Source organism: Podarcis gaigeae, assembly GCF_964106915.1.
Source record: "Podarcis gaigeae genome assembly, chromosome: 10".
NCBI lineage: Eukaryota > Metazoa > Chordata > Lepidosauria > Squamata > Lacertidae > Podarcis > Podarcis gaigeae.
The window spans coordinates 5454603-5479703 of NC_139686.1; the positions used below are offsets into that span (position 1 = coordinate 5454603).

At 46.0% G+C, this 25101-nt stretch overlaps 1 protein-coding gene and 1 long non-coding RNA gene across 4 annotated transcripts; both read right to left on the minus strand.

The window, feature by feature from the left end:
- Window positions 1-2996: 2996 nt before the first annotated feature.
- On the minus strand, window positions 2997-22030 carry TMEM209 (transmembrane protein 209). Of its 3 annotated transcripts, none has more exons than XM_083700508.1 (16): window positions 21938-22021; window positions 20747-20837; window positions 20537-20676; window positions 19929-19987; window positions 18177-18308; window positions 16704-16945; window positions 13855-14059; window positions 12917-13092; window positions 11655-11726; window positions 11354-11450; window positions 10919-11044; window positions 9739-9836; window positions 8141-8255; window positions 7188-7285; window positions 5985-6058; window positions 2997-4963 (listed from the first exon to the last, which is right to left on the minus strand). In XM_083700508.1, exons 3-16 carry the CDS (start codon window positions 20671-20673, stop codon window positions 4909-4911), a joined length of 1686 nt encoding a protein of 561 aa, XP_083556634.1. In that variant the 5' UTR covers window positions 20674-20676; window positions 20747-20837; window positions 21938-22021; the 3' UTR covers window positions 2997-4908. The 3 variants fall into 3 exon arrangements, with proteins under 3 accessions (XP_083556634.1, XP_083556635.1, XP_083556633.1); XM_083700509.1 differs by having other exon boundaries at window positions 20747-20840; XM_083700507.1 differs by lacking the exon at window positions 20747-20837 and having other exon boundaries at window positions 21938-22030.
- Window positions 22031-22873: 843 nt separating this feature from the next.
- LOC310825257 lies at window positions 22874-23447 on the minus strand. The gene is made up of 2 exons (XR_014555198.1): window positions 23362-23447; window positions 22874-23030 (listed from the first exon to the last, which is right to left on the minus strand). It is a non-coding gene; the product is annotated as an uncharacterized lncRNA (long non-coding RNA).
- Between the last annotated feature and the right edge of the window lie 1654 nt (window positions 23448-25101).

The window sequence follows — 25101 nt, forward strand, 5'->3', positions numbered from 1 at the left end:
CCTCACAAACTGGGGAGACCCATGTCCTCTGGTCCCATCAGCAATTCCTTTTGGGGTATAAAACAAGTGTTTCCGATAACCCACAAACTGAACCCTGATATGTGTTGGACATTCATACACAGGGGAAGAGTAATAAGCACTGAAAGTTGGTCAAAACCATATGAGCAAATAAAAGTTTACGTTGTCGATATCGTCACTTTGTGGGCATCTCTGCTGTGTTGGCATAAGCCACAGGTCTTCTGCTAGTTCAGGTTTTGAGCTCACATTAATTTAGGGAAGTGAAGTATCACCGCACTTTTACAGGTGTGAATCTCTTACTGAGCTAGATTCCTACTAGATGGAATCTCACACCTGAGCAATAAAAATGGATCTGGCTCACAGCAGTGGGCACCAAAAATCTTGTACAGACACGATCAGTGAACCAAAGACCGCCTCACTCTGTGCAAACTCATGATGTACTGAGACCAACAATAAATCTACCAGTATGTGGGCCCTGCTATACAGACACTTTCGGCCTCAGTGTGTTTTCCGCTTCTGTAGTTTTCCAATTTCTGTATTTGTCCAAACTCATACACTTATCTCCCATTTTGGTTGTTGCTGCTACATGTAGGTCTCGCTAACATGTTCTAAATCTTAAGTTGATGTGAAAAATCATCAAAATAGAATACAGTGGTGCCTCGCAAGACGAAAAGAATCCGTTCTGCGAGTCTCTTCGTCTAGCAGTTTTTTCGTCTTGCGAAGCAAGCCCATTAGCGGATTAGCAGATTAGCACTATTAGCGGCTTTTAGCGGCTTATCGGATAAGCGGTTTAGAAAAGGGGGGGGAGGAAAAAAACCCCGCAGGAACTCGCAAGACATTTTCGTCTTGTGAAGCAAGCCCATAGGAAATTCGTTTTGCGAAGCACCTCCAAAACGGAAAACTCTTTCGTCTAGCATGTTTTCCGTCTTGCGAGGCATTCGTCTTGCGGGGCACCACTGTATGTTCCAAGAGCTCACCAGTGACATAATTCCTTCTTCTGTATAGCCAGCAAGACTGTATCTGCCAGGGGCTGAGCTTTCAAGGGCTGACAACCCTGTACAAATCTGTACCAGGATACCAAAACAGTGAGACAAAAGACTCTGGCAGCCAGACTGAATGGTCATTTTTCTCTGCAGTTCCCAAAGAGAAAGCCTGGATGATTTTCAAAAGTTTTGCGGGCAGGTAGCAGCCTTTAAAAAGGTAGCACGTAATGTATTGAAGCAGGAAAAGGTAGAGGGAATATTTGTTTTAAGCCGGAGAAGAGGAGCACATTTTTCTCTTAAGGGTCAGTCTGGGGTTCATTTTTACCAAGATCGAGGCTGGCAAATTACACCGAGAAAGGCTGCACTTTACGTAGGGTTTCCATCCTGCAATTATTATTATTATTATTTTAAAGTCTCAAATCAACCCTTGAAATATATTCATAGGTGTATATGAAGAGCATTCAAATTTAGCTTTCAGCCCCTCAGAACATCTGTCATATTATAAAACTAATGGCCCAAAGGAACTGGGCAGCCACTAGGAGGGACCAAGAATCACAGAGGCCCCTGCCAAAGTCAGCTGCCTAGGGTCTACTCAATTGGTGGGCATATCATGTGGGCTACGATCTAGACAAGCTGTGCTTGAGGAGGCTGAAGTTAACAGTCATTTTCTCAGAGTACAGTAGTAACTTGGGTCTCAAACTTAATCCGTTCCGGAAGTCCGTTCCAAAACCAACGTGCACTTTCCCATAGAAAGGAATGCAAAATGGATCAATCCGTTCCAGACTTTTAAAAACAACCCCTAAAACAGCAATTTAACATGAATTTTACTATCTAACAAGACCATTGATGCATAAAATGAAAGCAATAAACAATGTACTGCAGTCACACAATCAGTAAATCTGTAGCTGAACTGGGTTCCCCACGGTTACAAAAACAAAACAAAAAGAGCCACAAAAACACAAAATAAATAGCAAAAACAGATTCAAAATAGAAGTGTGGCACTCAAATCGGAACACTCAAAATGGAGCACATTCGGCTTCCAAAAAAAGTTCACAAACTGGAACACTTACTTGTGGGTTTGCAGTGTTTGGGTTCCAGGTTGCTTGAGTACCAAGGTGTTTGAGAACCAAGGTACCACTGTACAGTAAAACAGAGCTGGTAGTTGTCCAGTCATCCCTACAGCTAGCGACTGTAGGGCTCAGAAGGAACTCTGGAGTTTATTCCCACAAGAGGCAGTGACGACCACCAGCTAAATGAGCCTTTGATCCCACAGGGCTCTTGCGTTTTTAATGGCTGTGCAATAGATATAAACTGCTTAAAAGGTAAAAGGTAAAGGGACCCCTGCCCATTAGGTCCAGTCGTGGCCAACTCTGGGGTTGCGGGGCTCATCTCGCTTTATTGGCCAAGGGAGCCGGCGTACAGCTTCCGGGTCATGTGGCCAGCATGACTAAGCCGCTTCTGGCAAACCAGAGCAGTGCACAGAGACGCCGTTTACCTTCCTGCCGGAGTGGTACCTATTTATCTACTTGCACTTTGACGTGCTTTCGAACTGCTAGGTTGGCAGGAGCAGGGACAGAGCAACGGGAGCTCACCCCATCGCGGGGATTCGAACCGCCAACCTTCTGATCGGCAAGACCTAGGCTCTGTGGTTTAACCCACAGTGCCACCCACATCCCATAAACTGCTTAGTAACACGGAATTATGCAGAAAGAGAGAATGATGGGAGACTGATAGCTAGCTAGCTAGCTGAAGGCTGTAAAAGGATTCTATTGATACCTTAAATAGAATGGCTACCTAAGAAGCTAAAGGTATAAGGCAGGAATGGGATTCCTGGGATGCAGCTGCCATCTGTTCTGGCCAGCAGTGCCAGTGGTCAGTGTGATGATGGGAACTGTAGTACAACAGTATCCGAAGAACCACAGGTTTTGTGATGTGAGAGGACAGGCAAAAAAGAGGGAAGAGAAAGGACCCAGAAAGGAGTCACACAGAGACAAATCAAAACAGACGTTTTAATGGCAGCACCAAAACAGGTGTCAACAAAGGTTTCAGCTCCCTGAGGAATGACTCGGATCAGAAAAACGTAACACACAAGCTGTTGTCACAGCAAGAGGTCTTAAGACCAGTGGCTATGGAAGCAGAAGCAGCCACCCCCTGCCATCTCTCTCCCTCCTGCAAAATCCAGCACAAACACACTTTGTCAAGGCAACAAAAGAAGTTTTGCTTACAAAATATGCCGCTCTGGGTCACAACAAGATCTGTTGATATGTTGAGGGTTAGGGTTTCACAGAACTGAATTAAGAGATGCAGGGCTGCAGACCTTTAGCGGTAAATTAATGAAATTAGACCTACAAATTGTCCTGCGTGCTGTGGTTGCAAGGCAAATGAATTATATTTTATGCTGAGAGTTTGTTTTGGAACACCCTATTCTTTAAAAGAGGGTGCAGTTTTCTGAAATAGCTTTGTTTGTCAAATGCCTGGGCACCAAGATGTACGTGCTAAGGTTGGGGAGCTTTTTGCAGGGCAAGCCTAATTTTAAAAAGGTGCGGCAATTGTTCCAGCCGCTACTTCCTTTCCAAAACCATCAGGCACACAGAGCAGCAAAATTGTTCCCTTGAAAGGAAAGAGAAGTAGAACTGCAGCCAAGATGTTTGCAGACTGGAAAGGCCCCAATGATGTGACTGGAAGCAGAATTCGCTCATTAAAATACATATATATATATATACCAAATTATCCAAAGACATGCGACGTCCAATCCATGCCAATTCTTCTCCCGCCCACCACACAGTCTTAACCTAGGAGGAAAAATAAACTACAGTGGTACCTCTGGTTGCAGACGGGATCCGTTCCGGAGCTCCGGTCGGATCCTGAGGTTTTCGCAACCGGAGGTGCCTGTTCTGCGCATGCGGTGAAACCCGGAAAAATACTTCCGGGTTTGCTGCATGCGTATCCCGAAGGATACGTAACCAGAGGTGCTCATAAGTAGAGGTACCACTGTACTGGTTTATTTCGCAACAGGACTCATGGGGCAGTTTTGCTGGAATGGCAGGGTGATTTTCCACTCTTGTAGCTCTCTGCTTATTGGACTGTGTTGGGGAAGAGAGGCAGCAGCACTTCCATGCCATGAACTATTGGAAACCCCTACGCTTTAGATGCTGTTCACTTCGCAGAATCCCGTAGAAACATGAAATTTGAACCCCCCCCAACCCAAAATACTACATCTCCCAAGGTCCCTGAGAAAAGGTCGTGTCAATATGAAGTTTGCCTGCTGTTCTGTGCTGTTGGTAGAGGAGCTTGGAGTACTGTCACTTCAAAAAAGAAAAAAAGGCAACGTAGATCATACAAAGTCACTCGTGCTCTAGAGATGAAAGGCACATACCTTTGTAACCAAGACTCAAAAGAAACCTGATTTGATGTATTTCTGTGGTTTGGGGCCTTGTACTTAAGATACACGGATGTGACCTTTTTTTCTGACGTGGCAAAATGGAAGCAGCCTCCAAGAATACACAGCCTCACTTGAATAGTTTGGATCCAATTCAGCAATCAACTTGGTGTCACACTTATATGAATCTCCAGAGGCAGATGGTTTGTGTGGCAACAGGCCTCCTGTTGTCGTCTAAAAGCAGCAGTTGCATTCAACAGAATGATATCCAAAAAGGTAATTCAGTCCATTTAGAAACGACGTCACTTTCCCACTGTGATCCTCAAGTCAAGTCATTCACAGAAACCATTTGGTTTTGATGCTGAAAGTTTCTCATTATGATTCCAAATACAGTTTTTAAAAAACAAAGTCTTGCTTTATATATCCAAACCATGCTTTCAAGGCAGTAAGTTCAGCAAGCTGCTGAGTTCTCTTCCCAAAACAAGTTGGGGTGTTTATCCCCACGTGTCCTGCGACAGGGACTGGCAGCTAGTCTCCAAAAATCCACAAAACGTTCACACCAGATAAGCCAAGATTGACCCGCCTGCAAAAAATAGTTGATGCATTTCATATCAAGGCATGCAAGTCATAGCATTCATCTTTAAATAAGAAATTTAAAATGTTAAAGTCTCATTTGAAGCTAGTGCATCAGGAGCAGGGTTAAGTTAAATCCCTCCATTCGATAACCACTCTATAGAAATATTGCTATTGATACACAGGAGCCAATTCTAATGTCCATGCTTATTTGATTAACTGGACTTCATTTTCCTACTTATGTGGCCACAGCCTAAGTCCCTCATTAGGGAGTTTTGTTCGTCAAGCCTCCACCCTAATACATGCACATGCCAGCAATAATAATAATAAATGGGGGCCACTCCAGCTCATTTTCAGTCCTTCTTGCTAAATATTTCCACCTGCCATCCCTCCACACTCCATTGGCTAGTATCTGTTCTCTTCCCATTGATTTGATTTTGAATTGATTTTCGAATGAATTGATTTTAGAATGTATTTCAATTAATTGACTGTGATTTTATGTAAACTGTGCTATTTTTACTATTGTTAGCCATTCTGAGCCCAGCTTTGGCTGGGGAGGGCGGGATATAAATAAAATTTTATCATTATTATTATTATTCCACCTCTCTCCCCCTCCACCCTCAATGTGATGGGATAAGCTCTCTTCTGGGCAGGGAGCAGATCACTTCTCCTTGTTTAGGGACATAGGAAGATGCCTTATGCAATTGCTGCCAGACTATGTACAGTGGTACCTCGGGTTACATACGCTTCAGATTACAGACTCTGCTAACCCAGAAATAGTGCTTCAGGTTAAGAACTTTGCTTCAAGATGAGAACAGAAATCGCACGGCGGCAGCAGGAGGCCTCATTAGCTAAAGTGGTCTTCAGGTTAAGAACAGTTTCAGTTTAAGACTGGACCTCAGGAACGAATTAAGTACTTAACCCGAGGTACCACTGTATCTTGGTACTGTCCACACTGACCGAGAGAAGCTCTTCAGTGGACATTCCCAGCCCAGTGTTGGGTTCAGCAACACGCAGAAGGCCATACCTACCCAAGCATCCCAGATTCTTTCGTCTTTATGATGTACAGGAACATTAGCAAGGTGTGGAACAAGTTGTTTCTGCCCTAAATTGAAAGACAAAAGGGGTCCGAGTGAACAGGAGGGGGGTCACGTGACAAAGTCTTAGGCTAAGCATGAGGGGCTGTTGCCCTTTGTATATTGTCACATTGCAATACTGGAATTGCTTGCACCTCTGTAAGACCACTATGTACACACCTGGTTGGGTCAACTGAGAATCTAGTGCACAATACAGCATCTCCCAGACCCAAAAGCAGCTATACTTTTGGATAGCTCAAGAGTGAACTGTTTCTTCCCCCCTGAAGCTTTCTAAGTATCCTATACATTAAATGTGAGCTCATTCCCAGGACTGTGGGCTCATATGCAGTCGAGGCTGCACCACCCACCCCCAAGAGAGAGGGGTCAGCAGGTTTGCCCTCAGGGAAGCCCCGAAGGCTGCAGAAGTAACCAAAAAATCTTCAGGGGGAAACTACCTCCAAAACGCCAAAAAGCTGAAAACAGACCGATGAGGCTGAAAACACACCGATGGGGACTAAGCAAACTCAGTGACTGCATGCTGGTTGACAATTAGGGGAAAGAAGCAGAAAATTCAGGAGGGGAGCGGGAAATGTCACGTAGAAGCTTTAGAAAAGGGAATCCTGAACAGCAGTACTTCACACCACAACATTTTGTTGCAGGGATTGTCACTTATAACGAAGGGTTAACTGGCAAGCCTTGTTAATGGAGATGACCAGTACAGTGGTACCTCGGGTTACATACGCTTCAGGTTACAGACTCCACTACCCCAGAAATAGTGCTTCAGGTTAAGAACTTTGCTTCAGGATAAGAACAGAAATCATGCTCCGGCGGCACGGCACCATTAGCTAAAGTGGTGCTTCAGGTTAAGAACTATTTCAGGTTAAGAACGGACCTCCAGAACGAATTAAGTACTTAACCTGAGTTACCACTGTACTTTGCTCCTTTCTCCCAGCCACAGATGCATCACCTTGCTGCGAAGAAGACAGGTAATGGCTTAACAGGTGTGTGGAGACCCATGCCACGGAAATACCAGTACAGCAGACGGCTCATATCCCCACCCACTGGACGCCTCCCTAGCAGTTTTGGAACACCACCCAATTTCTTCTGTGCTGATCTGCTGTCCTGGAGGCATCAATGGGAAAGTTGCTGCATTCCTACCTTTGGTAGACTGTAGACTTGTCGCTGGTAAATAAGTTCATAGTGGGGAGGGTTGACGCTACTCTGGTAGATGCAAAACAAGTTCTCGTTGGAGACGTCTGTGAACAACAAGTTCATATTTTGCCTTGATTAATGGAGTTATTTGGCTGATGACAAGTGGTAAAAGGCAAAGGGACCCCTGACCAGTCGCAGATGACTCTGGGGTTGTGGTGCTCATCTCGCTTTATTGGCCGAGGGAGCCGGCGTACAGCTTCCGGGTCATGTGGCCAGCATGACTAAGCCGCTTCTGGCAAAGCAGAGCAGCGCACGGAAATGCCGTTCACCTTCCCGCCAGAGTGGTACCTATTTATCTACTTGTACTTTGATGTGTTTTTGAACTGCTGGGTTGGCAGGAGCAGGGACTGAACAACGGGAGGTCACCCCGTCGCGGGGATCTGAACCGCCGACCTTCTGATCGGCAAGTCCTAGGCTCTGTGGTTTAACCCACAGCGCCACCCACGTCCCTTGATGACAAGTGGTAGAGGGAGGGAAATAATACCCAGCCATTTCCCCTTCGCCCCCCCCCCGAAACAGCTCTACAAAACCTCAGGAGCAGATGGGGGCGGGCTTCGGGGGGGGGGGGGAAGAATGGCTGCAAATTCCTTCTCTCCCCAGTCCACTGATGGAGGCCTTACTGTCAGCTGAGCATCACCACTAGATACAACCCTGTGTGTTTGCTTATATAAAGTAAGATAATGCTACTCAACCCATAGCTTGTGGGAGACTGCTGGATGTATCTAAAGGCCATACTCAAAAAGTTTTATGAGGCTCCAATATGCATACGGAGCTCCATGTACACAGAGGCATCCCTGCTTGTGTGGAGCTTCCTCTGCTCTCGTGATCAACCATCACCGATGAGTGAGGGCAAAACACCGCCCCACCCAGTTCATAAAATGCTATAAGAGCCCCATTACCTGGCTTATCAGGCATTTGGATGAAATGTTGGGAGGTGAATGTTTTGCCATCGGGATATTTTGGATGAGGTGGTAGCCTGGAATCAAGGTATGTGCAGAAGACGTGCATGATAATCTGGAGAAAGGGAAAGAAATGAATTTCCTCACCATCATTGGCAAGAAAATATCCCCAGAATAAGCCATAAATTCACTCTTCTTCTTAATACAAAGCACAGCCCTGTTCCCAGGCAACTGAATACAGAATGACATGAATATGACCCTTACTAGCAAATACTTACCATATTTTCCGCCCTATAGGACACACTTTTCCCCCTCCCAAAATGAAGGGGAAATGTCTGTGCGTCCTATGGGGCGAATGCAGGCTTTCGCTGAAGCCTGGAGAGCGAGAGGGGTCGGTGCGCACCGACCCCTCTCGCTCTCCAGGCTTCAGGAGAGCCGCAGCGCCAGCCCCACAAGGTCGGGGGACAGCGGGGAGGCGGAACGCCGCCATCCCGCTGTCTCCCGATGTGGTTTGGAGGCTGACAACGGGGAGACGCGTGCTTCTCCCCGCCGCCAGCCCCGCAAGCTCCGGGGACAGCGGGGAAGCGCAGCGCATCTTCCCGCTGTCCCCGGACCTGGTCTGCAGGCGGGCGGCAGGGAGAAGAGTGCTTCTCCCTGCCGCCAGCCCCACAAGCTCCGGGGACAGCGGGGAGGCGCAGTGTGTCTTCCCGCTGTCCCCAGACCTGGTCTGCAGGCGGGCGGCGGGGAGAAGAGCGCTTCTCCCCGCTGCCGGCCCCACAAGCGCCTGGGGGGGGGAAAATAATTTTTTCCCCTTTATTTCCCCCCAAAAAAACTTGGTGCGTCCTATGGGCCGGTGCGTCTTATGGGGCGAAAAATACGATATATAGAAGCAAAAGTATACTAAGCAATTACCATATTTTTCGCTCTATAAGACGCACCAGACCACAAGACGCACCTAGGTTTTGGAGGAGGAAAACAAGAAAAAAAATATTCTGAATCTCAGAAGCCAGAACAGCAAGAGGGATTGCTGCGCAGTGAAAGCAGCAATCCCTCTTGCTGTTCTGGCTTCTGGGATAGCTGCGCAGCCTGCATTCACTCCATAAGACGCACACACATTTCCCCTTACTTTTTAGGAGTGAAAAAGTGTGTCTTATACACCAAAAAATACGGTAAGTGCATCTCTCTCTCTCAGCTTGCTGGGATGCACTGAAGGAGGTGGAGGGAGATGCAATCCATATTCAACCAAGCTGGGACAGAGCCAAACATACTCCTTAATGTCTGCTAACAACTTAATGTGTTTGCATCACTTCAAAACAATTTTATTCTAGTGCTTTGAGAAAGTGTAGAACTAGTTAAAAAATTTCAAGGTCAGTCCAATACAGGCAACCTAGCAATCAGCTCAGATCCAAACAGAAAAGTTTGTACAAACGTCATACGTTTCATGTAACCTCGTTTAAGCACAAGAGGACTAAAATTAATGGCGTATAACCCCTGCTTCCGAGTACTGCAATCTACGCTCCCATCTAATTCTTAATACTGTTGCTGAGCCACGGAACCTTAATGAAATATATTCAGGGCAGACAATATGCAAGACTTACTGCAGAGTCTGTGGGCAAATCAGTATCCCATTTCCGTGCTTTGAAGTCTCCGCCCCGATTCCACCGGAAAGAGCTCATGCACCCTCCTTGAGAAAGCTCTGTGGGTTGGCAGAATTATACAGTACGTTATTTGGGGACAGAACTGGAGGAAGGTTTAACGAAAGAGATTCTGTTCCTGGAGCTTCAGTACCATTCAACAGTACCATTCAACCAGAAGGGCTGTTCCCTTCAACACCTGTTTGTCCAGCCTTCATCAACCTGGTGCCCTCCAGATGTTTTGGATGATGGTGCTGACGGGAGTTGTAGGGAGCCAAGTTGGCAAAAGCTGGTTTAGAATGATATACCTGAAGGAGCATCTCCACCCCCATCGTTCTGCCCGGACACTGAGGTCCAGCTCCGAGGGCCTTCTGGCGGTTCCCTCACTGCGAGAAGCCAAGTAACAGGGAACCAGGCAGAGGGCCTACTCGGTGGTGGCGCCTGCCCTGTGGAACACCCTCCCACCAGATGTGAAAGAGAAAAACAACTACCAGACTTTTAGAAGACATCTGAAGGCAGCCATGTTTAGGGAAGCTTTTAATATTCTGTTGGAAGCCGCCCAGAGTGGCTGGGGAAATCCAGCCAGATGGGCGGGGTATGTATGTATGTATAAATTATATTATTATTATTATTATTATTATTATTATTATTATTATTATTATTATTATTATTATTACATTTGGTTTCAGCCTGGGGAAAACTTCATCGGGATCACCACTAAGTGCTACACTGCCAATCTGTAATACAGTGGTACCTTGGGTTAAGTACTTAATTAGTTCCGGAGGTCCGTACTTAACCTGAAACTGTTCTTAACCTGAAGCACCACTTTAGCTAATGGGGCCTCTCGCTGCTGCTGCTGCCGCGCCGCCGGAGCCCAATTTCTGTTCTCATCCTGAAGCAAAGTTCTTAACCTGAAGCACTATTTCTGGGTTAGCAGAGTCTGTAACCTGAAGCGTATGCAACCTGAGGTACCACTGTATTGTTGTTTGAAACTCAGACCCTCCTTCCACTACCACACCTCTGCTTTAGCAGAGGCCAAAGTGCAGAGGTCTTGCTGATGCAATAGCAGCTTGCTGAAAACCAGTGCTAATTATACCTAGCGTAAAAAAGGCCCAAAATGAACACCAGCACTTTGACTCTTTACCTTTGATCCTTTCAACCAAATATTCCTGGTTTGGTGTAAGGTCCAGGTACTGCACTATTGTGTTCAGCGTGGGAATGAGTGGAGCTTTAACCAGGGCTGCTTGCTTCAGACTGCTGATACTGGCATCTGCAAAAACAAAAGGCCATGAGCCCGCCAGACAGGAAAAGCCCCAAAAGTTTTAAGATAAGTCATGATAAGGGCTGCTTGCTTCCTTTTATTTAATCTACAAGGTTATGTTCTGCTACCCACAAACATGCAAATTTATCTGTACAGTGTCCCAGTAGATCACAACAACCTGACCCGACTCTGCCTCTAAATATAAACAAATGTGGCGTCCAAAGGGTGTTCCCAGGTATTACCAAATGGTAAAAATAGTGGGCTATTTCCCCTTCAACAGGAGATAACAGACCACAAGTTTTATGTAAGTCAACGTACCTCCAATTTGCAACTCTGGACACCCCATTCTCCGCATCTGAGTGCTCACGGACTCAATCTCCTGAACGAGGGGCACTAAAATTGTTTCATTGATCCACTAAATGGCAGAAAGAAAGAAAGAAAGAAAGAAAGAAAGAAAGAAAGAAAGGTAAGCTGAACTGCGTCTTGGGCTTTCAAGCCATTTCCGTTTGTCCCACAGAGCAATCTATCAGCCATCCCTTCTTAGCTTAATTTGACTATTTACCCCCAAATCAAACAAGAAGTCACCTGTTTGATTTCAAAGGCCAGTGGCAGAACTCACATTTCTGAATTTAGCAGTCCATGAGTCCATGTGATCCAGCAGTTGCCTACTCATTGACACTCTTGCCCAAACCTGAATGAGAAAACCAGATGGTCTCAGTACGTCAACTCAGTCCAGTCATTGTATGGTTATTATTATTTACATCCTCCTATCTTCTTGAAACATAGTAAGCAAGTTATAAAGTCGCAGGTCCTATAAACTTTTTATTTTATCTATACCCCGCCCATTTAAAAACAAAATAAATCATCAAACAATAATAACAATCAGATCAAATACAAAAAAAGGCACAATAGCTTTAAAATAAACAACTTATATCAAACAAAGCAGTATCAATAACCCATTAGAGTCTAATAGTAAACAACTATTACTACTCCCAAATGCACGCTCCAATGCAATTTTACTCTGAATTCAGTCTTCCAGCCCCAGTGCGGTTCACTATTAAGTACATGCACTTGTAGTGATTTGCCACTAACGTGTACAGTGGTACCTCGGGTTACATACGCTTCAGGTTACATACGCCGATAACCCAGAAATAGTGCCTCGGGTTAAGAACTTTGCTTCAGGATAAGAACAGAAATTATGCAGCGGCAGTCCCCATTAGCTAAAGTGGTGCTTCAGGTTAAGAACAGTTTCAGGTTAAGAACGGACCTCTGGAACGAATTAAGTACTTAACCCAAGGTACCACTGTAATGGCTCTAGAGCACTGGTCTTCAGCTGATGGGTTGGGACCTGAACTAAGGTGAGTAGCACTAAAGGTAAAGGTAAAGGGACCCCTGACCATTAGGTCCAGTCGTGGCCAACTCTGGGCGCTCATCTCACTTTATTGGCCGAGGGAGCCGGCGTACAGCTTCCGGGTCATGTGGCCAGCATGACTAAGCCGCTTTTGGCGAACCAGAGCAGTGCACAGAATCGCCGCTTACCTTCCTGCCGGAGCGGTACCTATTTATCTACTTGCACTTAGACGTGCTTTCAAACTGCTAGGTTGGCAGGAGCAGGGACTGAACAATGGGAGCTCACCCCGTCGCGGGGATTCGAACCGCCGACCTTCTGATCAGCAAGTCCTAGGCTCTGTGGTTTAACCCACAGCGCCACCCGCATAGCACTACCACCATATAAATATATCGGGGGAGGTGGGGGGTTCCCCAAAAGCATGTTTGGGTTAAATGTGGGTCTGGATGTGAAAAGGTTGAAAACTGATGCTCTAGAGATGCCATTCAGAAGGAAACAATCCCCTACTGCCCCAATGCCAATCTTCCATTTACCTCTTCAGCGACCTGCTTGGAGCTCAACTCAGCTTCGTCTTTGTGGGCCGATGGGGCTTGGGACCTGCAGGCAGGTTGGTACTGGAATTTCCTGAGCATCTGGGCATAGTCTGCCATGGACCGGCTGTAGTTCCAAAAGGTTGGGCTGCTAGAAGGAGAACTGGAATCTGTGCTCCCTGTAAAAGGTAAAGGACCCCTGGACAGTTAAGTCCAGTCAAAGGCGACTTTGGGGTTGCGGCGCTCATCTGGTTTTTGGGCCGAGGGAGCCGGCTTTTGTCCACAGACAGCTTTCCGAGTCATGTGGCCTGTATGACTAAACCGCTTCTGGCATAATGGAACCCCATGATGGAAACCAGAGCACACAGAAATGCCGTTTTTACCTTCCTGCTGCATTGGTACCTATTTATCTACTTGCACTAGCGTGCTTTCGAACTGCTAGGTTGGCAGAAGCTGGGACAGCGCAACCGGAGCTCACCCCCGCTGCGGGAATTCGAATCACCAACCTTCTGATCGGCAAGCCCAAGAGGCTCAGTGGTTTAGACCACAGCGCCACCGTGTGCTCCCTGTAATTATCCAACCACAAGCATGCAATGAAATTATGGGGGGAAGAAGAAGAGTTTGGATTTTACATCCCACTTTATCACTACCCAAAGGAGTCTCAAAGCAACTAACATTCTCCTTTCCCTTCCTCCCCCCAACAAACACTCTGTGAGGTGAGTGGGGCTGAGAGACTTCAGAGTGTGACTAGCCCAAGGTCACCCAGCAGCTGCATGTGGAGGAGCGGAGACGCGATCCCAGTCCCCCGGATTACAAATCTACTGGCTACGGGAATCTACAAATCTACGGGAACTGGCTGGCAAGGCTTTCATAGCTATGGGCATACACGAATACTCCATCAGGTGGAGCCAAAGACATCATTTACGTAGAGAATTGCTTACCCAGCTGAACTCTATGCAGCTTCTCCTCTTCGCTTCGAAGGAAGTTGTCCAGCGACCTGAGGTCCGTCATATAGTCTTCCTTGCCAGTAGGGGAGTTGTATACAGTTGGCGAAGAGCGATACCGTGACCTCATTCCACTGCTATCCATTGGGCCGATGCTGGTGGGGTATGGTGAAGTGCTTGGGGAAGGGCTAAAAGGGGGGACCTAGGCAAAACAAAATGGAATATACAGATAGATAGATAGATAGATAGATAGATAGATAGATAGATAGATTCTTACGGTTGGAGACCAGCTTATAAAACACACTTGGGGGTACAGTCCCAGAAGGAAAACAAACAAACAAAACAATGTACAACAATAAATTTAAAATTTATAAATGCGATAAACTTTAAGATAATCTACCGCAGAGAGCTGACCCAGAGTTACCCATGGAACAATGTTTGGGGATTTTCTTAACGAACTGGTTTGAGTCGGGAGATGGTCTGCGCCTACAGATCTGTACAGACGTCTGGGGACCATCCGGGTCATCTTCTGATCTTTGCCAAACAGGAAAAGGTCAAATTTTTGCTTTTCTGGGAGGTCAGCAAGCCTCACCAGGAGGGGATCAATGGTCTTACTACATGCCTCTTCATAAAAGGGACATCTAAAGAACAAGCACTCTGGTTTTCCTATCTCCCTGGAATATATTGCGAATCCCCACACGTGGATGAGTGATCTCTCCCCGTTTATTTTCCTTTTTTTAAAAAAGGGGAGAGATCACTCATCCACGTGTGGGTGCTCTGCCAGGTTATCACATTCAACCCATCATTCACATTCCAATGACCCTGGTCCTCCTCCCCTCGTCTTTCTTCGACAAGCCTGTCTTAGCAAGACGCCATTAAAAACTGCGTCATAGAATTTTTCCTCCGCTCTCCAATATTTACGAGTCCTCTCTTCGATCGTTAATTCACTCCACACAGCTCTTAAATTCTTGCTTGCGATTAATAAAAGGCGACGATTCGTCTCTCTGGGGTGGAGGATTATTAATACTCACAGAAGGGAAAGAAAATAAAAGTATTTTTCCTCCACCCCCCCTCTTTTTCGCTCCACACGTACCAGTCTCGTAATGGTGGTTCATCGCTTGATTTATTTGTCTCCTCCCGTTGCTCCAATCACAGAGATGCATTAATCAGTAGCCTTATCTCTCGAACTTTGCTTGATGTAAGTGCTTCAGCTTCTTTCCAATTATATATTTCCAATTATATTTTCGAGCTGAAGCGAACCAGGGCACTGATTGGAGACAGCGTCAGGAAGAGCCGAACTCACCGAGGGCTGGTGCCAAATGTCCTGCACCCCCTTCTCTCGAATCCGGGGGTGCATTATGGACATCGCTGGCAAGGCTGTCCCCCCCATCTCCTTGGGGGGGGGCAGGAAGACTGCATACTTCCCATAGCAGCCTCTTTATTACCTCGTGTGGGTCGGAGAGATGTTATTGTTGGCCATCTTCCAATGCGCCACCTGGTGGCCCCCCTCTCCCCGTTTATTTTCCATCAGAGAGCTGCAAAGATTTTTTGGGGGGTTTTAAAAAGAAACAGTAACTTTTGTTCATGCCTCTGGCACTTGGCCCAATGGGTGGGAAAAATCTGGAAAGGATTCCAGCTCTGCATTGCAACAGGATAAGCTCATGTCATCTGAGGCGTTGAAATCAAAGCCATGTTGGAGCAGGGAAGCGGTCAAGGGGAGGAGGTGCAACAGACCTCATCAGTGAACACATCCACACTTCCAGCCTCAGCCTCCCTATCCACAACTGTAAAATGGGAAGAGACAGTGTGGTGTAGTGGTTACTGCTGAACTGGAAGAGACCAGATTTCAAATCCCCACTCAGCCATGAAACACACTCGGCAAGTCGCTGCCTCTCAGTTCAACCCACCTTACAGGGTTGTTGTCAGGCCCATGCAAGGAATGGGGCAGCCATGTACACTTACCCTGGGCCACGGAGGGCTAAGCCAGCTGGGGACCCCCACCAGGGGCCTGCTGGACTTACACTATCATGCCAAGAATACAATGTTCTGGACTTCCATCAACCACATCTGAAGATTTTTCAATCTTTATCACTTAATCTACATTTCTTAATTTCCCTGTTACTTTTAATTGTCCTTAACTAATAACTCTCTTCATAATCTTCTTTGCAATATTTTGCATAATCCTCCTTACAAAACTTCTTGCAGTCCTACTAGAAAACCTGTTTATTACAATTGCTTTTCAAATAGTTCAAATAGTTATTCCAGTCCTCTGAGAATCTCCGGTCCCGCAGGTTTGGGATCCTTCCTGTCATCTTATCTAATTCTGCATAGTCCATTAATTTCGTCTGCCATTCTTCTTTCATCAGTAATTCTTCTTGTTTCCATTTCTGTGCCAATAATACTCTTGGGGCCGTTGTTGCATATAAAAACAATTTACTATCCTGTCTATTAATATCCTCCCCTACAATGCCAAGTAAAAATGCTTCTGGTTTTTTTTATAAATGTATATTTCAACATCTTTTTCATCTCATTATATATCATTTCCCATAAGCTTTTCACTTTCATACATTCCCACCACGTGTGATAAAAATATCCTTTTTCTTTATTTTTCTAACATTTATTATACTTTTGGCTAATTTGTTGTGAGGATTTTAATGAGGAGTGAGGAGAGCCACGCTCTTCACCTTGAGCTGCTTGCGGGGGGGAATACAAATGCAGCATAATAACTGCAACATGCATGTGTGCATGCACACCCACATAGAATGCTTTGAGCACTAAATGAAAAAACATTTTTATAAATACTTGTTAGTATTATAGGAGAAGAGACTAATGAGAAAGCTCTGTACCTTACTGTAGCAGCTGCCTGGGGAGTAGCTCATAGCAGCACTGTAAGAACCAGAGCTGCTGCCCGTCAGAGCCTGGAGCTGAGGGCTGTAGCCAGACATGCAGCTGGAGGCAAATTTTGGGCTGGCACTCGGCGAGCGGGAAGGGCTGTAACTCAGCACACTCTGCCCCTGGATGGGAGGAGAAGGCGTCGAAGGAGGAGTTTTCTTTGGCGTCAGTTCACGGGGTGGAGTAGTCTGGACAGCTGAAATTGAAATTTTAAAATATATATATTTATATTTAAGCCTTAGAAAGTTTCTGCAACTTTATCCCTTACACAGCCCAACAGAAAAACAACAAGAAACCCCCGACAGCATACGAATCAATCTGGCTAACCTGATTCAAAAATACACACTCACACCCCGCTCACACACAAATACAATTCTCACTACAGCCAACCAAAGACAAGCAATCACACCCTAAGCCATTCCCAACCTCTCTCACCACCAAGGAAATACAACAAGTGAACCGTAAGAGAACCCTTACAAGTGACGCTGACACAACCCCTCACACACACTAAGTGGAATAATAGAAGGATAACCCCCCCATTCGCCCTCTTCCCTTCCTTCTTCTTCTTCCTAATTATTTAAACCAATTCATAAACCAAGAACTTATACACTCACCACTAATAATGAAATATATGTTGTAGATATTTTCCCACGTTTATTATGCTATTTTTGTGATATACAAATAACATGAGAAAACTTGGTATGTTTATTTGTATAACGTTATTCTTATTTATAAAACCTAATGAAAAAAGAAAAGAAAGAAAGTTTCTGCACATCCCACAGGATCGTATATATGCCAAGGAATTCAGCCATTTTATTTGCTTTTTAAATTTTCTGCTCTTCGTGGTGTGTGTTGCAGAGAAAGCTTGGCGGGCGACAACAGGCTCCTGGCGGCACACCAAGCACAGCTACATGTAAGATCAGGTAAAAAGGTAAAGGGACCCCTGACAATTAGATCCAGTCGTGGCCAACTCTGGGGTTGCGGCACTCATCTCGCTTTATTGGCCAAGGGAGCCGGCGTACAGCTTCCGGGTCATGTGGCCAGCATGACTAAGCCGCTTCTGGCGAACAAGAGCAGCGCACAGAACTGCCATTTACCTTCCCACCAGAGCGGTACCTATTTATCTACTTGCACTTTGTCGTGCTTGTCGTCGCAGGGATTCGAACCGCCGACCTTCTGATCGGCAAGTCCTAGGCTCTGTGGTTTAACCCACAGCGCCACCTGCGTCCTGTAAGATCAGGTACACCCACCCTATTGCCTTCCCCTTGCCCTCCTCGACAAGATGATCTGTCAAATACATGACTTCCCCCATAGAAAATATCAACTACACACCACTTCCATTGTGTCAGTATTTGCAAGGATGCTCCAAATGTTTTGAATAAGTTACTTGAATTACAGAGTTGTTGTTTTTAAATCTGCATTCCTACCTGCATTCTGCAACCCCAGGAGGGTTTGCTGTCCAGGACTCATCACCAAACTGGTTGGGGCCATAGTATATTTAAAATACCTCCAGAAGTCAAATAAGGCATTAAGGCTGAACAAAGACGCAAATGCAAGTTCTAGAACAAAACAGAAGAGTTTGTGAACAGCATGAGACGGATAACAATTTAAACAGCCAGCCACTCACTGATTTTATCGTACGAAAGATGCTGGTTTCACCAGGTAATCAGGATTATTAAAATATTTGAACAATCAAGAAATTTAGTATGAAAAGTGTCGGTCTGTAGCAGAAAAGGGGGAGGGGCAGGATTCAGACAATTCTTAACTGACATACGGCAAGCCACAGGTACATGGAAATTCCAATCTCACTGAATTTATGCAGTTGCCTGGCAACCAGAGCAGTCAAGGCCAATTCATACTTTATAATTTGTCACATATATATGCACTTAGCAACTCAGAGAAATGGTCTAACCAGAGGTAGCACCAGCCCCAGATGATGGCACTTGTAATGATGAACTATTCTTAAGGGAACAAAGGGGAAGAAATCTGCACCACCGAGGTGTGGTGGCGGGGGGAGGCTGGAGGGAAGAGAGGTGCAGCCCGGAAGCTAACTCCTGAAACACAGACCAGAGTTTGCAGGAAGCTAGTGTTGCGTCTGCACCTGACCACGTTTACCCAGTATGGATGGAACCTAGACAGAGGGATAAGCAAGCATGGGGACAGCAAGGTGGCTTTAAATCCTACAATACGGCTTTATACCCTTATGAGGGATGGTTGAGGGAACTGGGCATGTTTGGCTTGGAGAAGAGAAGACTGAGAGGTAATAGAAGCCCATCTTTATCTGCAGGGATGTCAAATGAAGCAAACTTTTCTCCTGCTCCAGAGAGGAGGACTCAAACCAGTGGACTCAAACTACAAGAAAGGTTTCAGCTAAACATTAGGAAAAACTTTTCAACATCTACATGCAGCCGCTGGGAGAGATCATCAGGGGGTTTGGGCTGGGTGTCCATCAATATGCGGATGATACCCAGCTCTACCTCTCTTTCAAATCAGAACCAGTGAAGGTGGAGAAGGTCCTGTGTGAGTGTCTGGAGGCGGTTGGAGGATGGATGGCAGCTAACAGATTGAGGTTGAATCCTGACAAGACAGAAGTACTGTTTTGGGGGGACAGGAGGCGGGCAGGTGTGGAGAACTCCCAGGTCCTGAATGGGGTAACTGTGCCCCTGAAGGACCAGGTGCGCAGCCTGGGAGTCATTCTGGACTCACAGCTGTCCTTGGAGGCATAGGTCAATTCTGTGTCCAGGGCAGCTGTCTACCAGCTCCATCTGGTACTCAGGATGAGACCCTCCCTGCCCGCTGTCTGTCTCGCCAGAGTGGTGCATGCTCTGGTTATCTCTCGCTTGGACTACTGCAATGCGCTCTATGTGGGGCTACCTTTGAAGGTGACTCGGAAACTACAACTAATCCAGAATGCGGCAGCTGGACTGGTGACTGGGAGTGGCTGCCGAGACCACATAACACCGGTCTTGAAAGACCTACATTGGCTCCCAGTACGTTTGCGAGTGCAATTCAAAGTGTTGGTGCTGACCTTTAAAGCCCTTCAGACTCTACAATTCTGTGAAAAAATGAAACCCAGAGGATCACCTCACTTCCTTTTTCTCTCCCTAAAGCCATAAATACAGACATCCCCAGTCCATTCAACCAACTTCTACATTCTTCTGGAGTTTCAAAGTACTTACCAACATACCACAGTAACCAGCACGAAATGTTATAATAGGAACTGATTAGTTTTCCAGACCTGGGGGGCAGGAGGGAAGAGGGAGACAAAGGTCATTCATAGCCCCACAGCATGGAATCACTAACTACTTTTCAGTGATTCACAATAAATAGCTTACTCCCCATGATGAAGATACAACAATTTCCCCCAGAATGAACTTTATGGCTGGATTTCCAGCTCCTCACAGTGGCCTCCCTGATTCCCTCCTCCAAATCTGAGCTATGAGAAATTTGTGTCTTCCACCCAACAGTCATCTGCCAAAGCAGAGCAGACACGTTTACTCATTAATAACACCTTTAAAATTTAATAGCATTTTAGAGCGTCAGAATGCACTTCCACAAACATTCTCTCTGTCATTTTTAAAACAGCCAAATACAGCAGCTCAATTATCACCATCCCCTGTATGGCTGACACCAAGGGAAAGTGACTTGAAATCCTTTATGAATTCATGGGATGATGAACGATGAATTCATGCGAGAAGCGGTGAACATTTATCTCACTGATGACTATGGGCCACAAGAAACCATCAGCAAGGATGCAGAATGAAGTTGGGGTGTTTGCCTCTCTTACATTTCAGTATAAATCATGCCAGCCATGGACAAGTTCAGAAGCCCCCATGCCAAGACCACTTTTTTTGCTTCAGTTTCTTTCCTCATCTCGATGGTCCTGTCAATGAGGGAAGCAGCTGGACCTTGTTCCCTCTTCATTGTCTGGAAAGAGCAGAGGGGCAGTTAGTTATATGAGAACATTTACTTAACATTGAAAGAAATTTCAGTGCACCTTCTCCTGTTTACCCCAAAGCTGTGCGACTCGAAATCTTCTCAAGATGGTCTCTCAGCCTTCTATGGCAGATGGGGGGAGCCAATGGGGGCTGCTGGGAGAGGAAGGGGAAAGTCCGACTATACAAGCAGAAATTCCTTTCATAGAATTGTAGAGTTGAAAAGGACCTCCAAGGCTCACTTAATGCAACCCCTTGCAATGTAGGAATCACAGCTATTACACTTGCAGATGGGAACTGCGGGATATCAATTGTGCTTCCTTTAAAAGGTAAAGGTAAAGGGACCCCTGACCATTAAGTCAAGTCACGGACGAGGGAGCTAGATTTGTCCGCAGACATTGGGGGTGTCAATAATTAAAATACAATTAAACACATACACAAGCAGCTGAGTTGGTCAGAGCGTGGTGCTGATAGCACCAAGGTTGCAGGTTCAGTCCTCATATGGGAGAGCTGCCTATTCCTGCATTGCAGGGGGTTGGACTAGATGACCCCCAGGGTCCCTTCCAACTCTACAATTCCACGATTCAAATAATTACAATAAAAACAGCATGCTGCCAGTCCCCTCATTAAAACAGTCGGGTCCCAAAAGAATGTTGGAACAGGAAGGTCTCCTCCACCTGCAAAGTGGAGGGACGACAAGGAGAGAGCCAGGCTGGCTTCACTTGGCAGGGAGTTCCACAGTTGTTTGGGAGAAGCCACCACCGAGAAGGCCCTCTCCCTTGTCCCCACTGAACGTGCCTGGGAGGGTGGCAGGATTGAGCCCAGGGCCTTACCTGGGCAGATTCCAATGAGGGGAACACGGTCCCTTAGGCAGACTAAGACTTATTAGCCCAAGCTGCCTCATAATGCCAGGGGGCCAGCCGGGCCCCCACTTCCTGGCCCAGCTACCAGGAGGTGCCAGGGACTGATCCTGACACCGGCTGCTCTGCCCCACGGCGAGAAATGGGGCGCCCCACGCGCTCCCCCTAGGGCAGGGGCAGCCTGAGACTACAACTCCCATCATGCCTAGCTACTGGCCTTGCTGGCTGAGGCTCATGGGAGTTGGAGTCCGGCCACAGGGTTAACCGCCCCCGCCTCTGGGGCCCAACGGTAAACGGGGCCCCAGGGAGCGCATGCGCACCACTCACTCACCCCCCAATTCAAAGGCAGACCGACCCCCCTCAATTTCCCCGCGCTCGTCTCCGCTCACTCACCCCGGCGGCTCCTCGCGCGGCTTCGTTTTTAAAGCGCGCATGCGCAGTGGGGCAGGCTCCGTTTTTTTAAAAAAAAAATCCAACCCTCTGACGACAGCAGAAGGGGATTGGCTCGCACCAATTGGAGGTGGGAGAAGACGGCGGAGGCGGGAGCTGTCGCCGGGGCGACGGAAGGGTGAAGGCGACGGTTGGCGGTTGCTCTCGCGCTCGGCTCCGATTGGGTAAGCATCTGTTTTCCCCTTCCCGCCCCCTTTCTCGTCACGACGTGGCCCCTCCCCTCCCTCTATTAAGCCGGCCGGTCGCTTTCAAGTTTTGGCGGGAGAAACCGCTGAGGCGGAGCAAAGTTCTCTCTAGGCGCCTCTCATTATATTATTATCACTTAAAAAAAACATATATTAATTTAAATTACACACATATACGAAGAATTTACAATCTCATACTACAAAAAGAAAATTTAAGAAAAGAAAATACAGAAAAAAGAAAGAAGAAAAAGCAGATTTAAGTGCATAAAAAACCTTAATTAATACTTAAATAAACACTTAAATAAAAAAGACGTCTTACAAAACGAGTCTTCCAATCATTCTCATTGTACTGTTCATACTGTCCTTTTTTTTGCAGTTTTGTATTCTTTAATATTGTTCCCGTCTACTCCACCGACTGGACCACAAAGATCGTCTAGTCCAACCCCCTGAAAATGTAGGAATCTTTTGTGGTTGCTCCCATCATTATTTTTTTTAAAGTATTTTTATTAACCAATTTCAGTGTAACAATCTATCAATCCTCATAATCAGTTACATTATTCCCCCCCCCTTTATTCCTCCCCAACCCTCCCTCTCCCCCCCACGAAGGACTTTCCTCACCCCCCCTCCCTGATTTTCCACCCATATCTTGTTCTCTGCATGTTATAAAATGGTACATATCCTTGCTGCATCTATCATATGTTCAACTAATAAATTTGTGAATGTTTATTCAAATCCTGCCAAAGAGTCCAGTTCATTTTGTTGTCTTTTAGGATCGTTTACAAAAAGTTCCCATTCTTCCTTGAAGTCACGGTTGTGCTTTTCACGCAGTTTGTATATCAATTTGGCCAGTTCTGCATAACTCATCAATTTTTCTTTTTTAAAAAAATATATTTTTATTAAAAATTTTAAACATAAATGGAAATATAATGAACAATATAACATATATCATAACATATTTTCTTAACTTCTTTAGACTCCCTCACATCTCCCGCTCCCACTTGCATCATTATCAATTCTTGCCCGCAATTTATCATCTTGTTTACATTCTTATGTCCCATTCATTTAAATTATAATCTAATATTTCTCCCAAAGGTTTATGATTTTTCCTCAATCTCACTTAGCATCCTAGTTGCATCTAATTTAGTGGTGGTCAATTATTTATGATCTAGCCTCCATCTTAACATTCATAACTCATCAATTTTTCTTGCCGCTGTTCTTTCGTTGGAGTTTCCTCATTCTTCCATCCTTGTGCCATCAAGACTCTTGCCGCTGTTGTACCATACATAGATAAGTTCTTTATTTTTATTGGCAGGTCTTTTCCTACAATCCCTAGCAAAAATGCTTCTCGTTTTTTTGTGTGTGTTTTTTACAAATGTCAATTTAAACATTTTTTTCAATTCATTAGATAAGATTTCCTAATTTTTTTTAACTTCTCTACATTCCCACCACATATGGCAAAAAGGCTCCTGTCATTCTTAACAGCGTGCCATGCTGGGACTTGGGGGCCCAACAACATCTGAAGAGCTCCCCGAGCCTGTGAGTGTCTGGAGGCGGTTGGAGGATGGATGGCGGCTAACAGATTGAGGTTGAATCCTGACAAGACAGAAGTACTGTTTTTGGGGGGACAGGGGGCGGGTGGGTGTGGAGGACTCCCTGGTTATGAATGGGGTAACTGTGTCTAGGGCAGCTGTCTACCAGGTCCATCTGGTATGCAGGATGAGACCCTCCCTGCCTACGGACTGTCTCGCCAGAGTGGTGCATGCTCTAGTTATCTCCCACTTGGACTACTGCAATGTGCTCTATGTGGGGCTACCTTTGAAGGTGTCCCAGAAACTGCAATTAATCCAGAATGCGGCAGCTAGACTGGTGACTGGGGGCGGCCGCCGAGACCACATAACACCGGTCCTGAGAGATCTGCATTGGCTCCCAGTACGTTTCCGAGCACAATTCAAAGTGTTGGTGCTGACCTTTAAAGCCCTAAACGGCCTCGGTCCTGTATATCTGAAGGAGCGTCTCCACCCCCATCGTCTAACATTGTGTATGCCATCAAATGCCAACAGTGTCCTTCAGCTCTCTATATTGGACAAACAGGCCAGACCTTACGCCAAAGAATAAATGGACATAAATCGGACATCAGGAATCACAAGACAGAGAAACCAGTAGGAGAACACTTCAATCTCCCAGGACATTCTATACAAGATCTCAAAGTAGCTGTTTTACTACAAAGGAATTTCAGAAATAGACTGGAAAGAGAAGCTGCTGAATTACAACTTATCACCAAACTTAAAACCATGGAGAAACCTGGCCTGAACAAAGACCTTGGATTCTTATCTCATTATACATGACTAAGCCATTTTTCACCTTTTCACCCCTTGCTTCTTCCTGTAAGACCTATTGCAGTCGTTAAGAGTCGTCAACAGGCTCATCACAGCTATCTGCCAATCACCCATTCCCACCACCCTTCTGAGTAATACCCCTCCCCACCTTCTCACTATATAGAAGGGTCTGGAAACTTCTGTTTCAGTGTATCTGAAGAAGTGTGCATGCACACGAAAGCTCATACCAAGAACTGACTTAGTTGGTCTTTAAGGTGCTACTGGAAGGAATTTTTTTTGTTTCCACCCCCATCGTCCATCCCGGACACTGAGGTCCAGCTCTGAGTGCCTTCTGATGGTTCCCTCGCTACGAGAAGTGAGGTTACAGGGAACCAGACAGAGGGCCTTCTCTGTGGTGGCACCCGCCCTGTGGAACGCCCTCCCGTCAAATGTGAAGGAAATAAGCAGCTATCTTACCTCTAAAAGACATCTGAAGGCAGCCCTGCTTAGGGAAGTTTTTAATACAGTGGTACCTCGGGTTACAGACGCTTCAGGTTACAGACTCCGCTAACCCAGAAATAGTACCTCGGGTTAAGAACTTTGCTTC